General features: G+C 33.5%; 1 protein-coding gene across 1 annotated transcript in view; it reads right to left on the bottom strand.

Annotated features, from left to right (window-relative positions):
* Positions 1 to 1,624: 1,624 nt before the first annotated feature.
* Positions 1,625 to 2,139, bottom strand: part of LOC108749553 (neuroligin-4, Y-linked-like) — a 251,026-nt gene continuing 250,511 nt past the window's right edge. The window contains exon 14 of the mRNA XM_018488328.1: positions 1,625 to 2,068. Within this exon, the coding sequence (XP_018343830.1) occupies positions 1,919 to 2,068 (150 nt within the window). The 3' untranslated portion in view covers positions 1,625 to 1,918. The remainder of the gene's footprint in view (positions 2,069 to 2,139) is intronic.

Consider the following 2,139-nt stretch of genomic DNA (forward strand, 5'->3'; position numbering starts at 1 on the left):
TTAGTACAAAGAGATAAATGTATTGGAAGAAATGAAGAAAATTAGAAACATCCATGACAATGATTTAAATTGTCCGGTTTCATTATACATATATATAAAACACATATGTGTGTAGATACGCGTACACGGAGAGGATACGAAGATCATGCTATGTGCGTATCATGTATCATAATTCATATGTGCAATACATACGTTCGCAATGGAGCCACCTGCATGGCAGTCGCATTAACTGGAGCAACGATAACGAGCGATATTGCTTACATCGATGATTCCTTTCATGTTAGTGCCAATTGTAAACCGGTTAAGAGTACTTCACTTTTATAAATAAATAAAGGTTTTACAAGGAAATTCTATATACAAGTAAATATACAGAATATTTCCCAAGAGAATAATTAAGATTTAAAATGATTCGAAAACTAAAAATTTAACAAATTAAAGAATCCATATCAATCCTAATCAATAAGCAAGCTCGCTCGTTATGCTCTCGAAATAGTTTTCTTATGCGTTCATTCCCACATTCTACATTACAACAATATGATATCACGCGTGGATATTAATACATCAACCGGAAATCAAAATAAGAAATGATACGCGTGATGCATATACAGTTCTCTTAGAAAGTAGCAAACTTTGGCGTTCTTATGGTATATATATATATATTTGTATATATATATATATATATATATATATATAAATTCATGTATTATGTACAAGGAACATCTAACACTGTAGTGGCTAGAGTATTTCTTTTTTACATCTTCATCGCCGTCGATTCATATTGAGCCGTCCACCACTTTTCTCGTTTCTTTTAACGACTAGAGATTTTTCATTATCGACTAATTAGCGAAATGCGTCGTTTTGATTCCTTCGCACAAAATTTGATTGAAATTTCAATTGATCCAGGATGATCACTTGATTTGCTATTATTTTTTTTTTCTTATGTATTTTCATAAATATTGACCAGAGTCTACCGAATATCGAAGTTAAATTTTAAGCAAGGCGCTGTTTATTTGTACTGCTTCTTTCGTTTATTGAGACCAAATTAATGATTGTTAAGATTGTGAAGATATTCAAGCAAAAAACATATGTCATCATGACCAAAATGATATCAAAATGACTCCGAAATGATTACTAATCTTTAAATAAATAGATAGTTTACGCAGTTAATAGGTGAAGTGCTCAGAATATCCATCAAAATTTTTTTAAGTTTTATAATTATATTTTATTAGTATATTATGTTTTAATTAGATTTACATTTATTATACTCTCAGAAAGAAATGTAAAAATAATTAACTTTAAGACTTCTGGGCTTTTGGAACAATACTTTTATTTTCCTTTTCCAGAACAAAATATTCAAAGAAAATTTTACATGCTATGCTATGACCATTCCATCTTTATTCAAAAGCTAAAAGTCACTTGTCAATCATTAATTTATTTTAACGTCATTTCGATATGAACTCGTTGTTTTACTTGATCTTTCTTCAAAAACCTTTTACATACCTTTTAAATCGTAAACTATGTCAAACTATATTTTTAAAATCAAATAATACATAAGAATTTTGTAAAATTGCAGAATGGATTTGAAATGTACGTATCTTTAATTTATATTTTCTTAGCTCAGGGTGCAATTTCCGCCTTTTTAAATTCATAATAGCGTATATTTCGATAAGCTGTCTTTTTTATATTCGGTAAACTTGGCAATCTTGGCTCGATCATCCCTCAGCTGTGAGGAACCTCTCTCTCCAGCACCCCCCTCCGTTCATCCGGAGCTCACGTTCCCTGGAACATCCTGCGTCGACCTGTCGAGATGTCAGTAGCTATTCCAAACTACTTCAACAGGTCCGCGGCAAACTGCCTACAGCAAGGTTGACGCCGTGAGGACATCTGGGACGACTGGCTTCGGAGGGGGGTCCAAGCATCACACTCGCATTTCGCTCATTGTCGCTTGCGATACGCGACTAGATACCGTCGCGCTTTGCAGAAGAGGCTGGTTCTCTGGCGGACTCTTCGCCCTGGGAGGTGGAGGAGCTCGTGGAACTGTCAAATGGATGGATCCGTTTGGAGGACCCTGAAAAATAAAAAAATAGTTATTTCTTAGAACTATTTCATAAAAAATAGATATACATATAATTACACACA

This window comes from Trachymyrmex septentrionalis, unplaced genomic scaffold (assembly GCF_001594115.1).
Source record: "Trachymyrmex septentrionalis isolate Tsep2-gDNA-1 unplaced genomic scaffold, Tsep1.0 scaffold3, whole genome shotgun sequence".
Classification (NCBI taxonomy): domain Eukaryota; kingdom Metazoa; phylum Arthropoda; class Insecta; order Hymenoptera; family Formicidae; genus Trachymyrmex; species Trachymyrmex septentrionalis.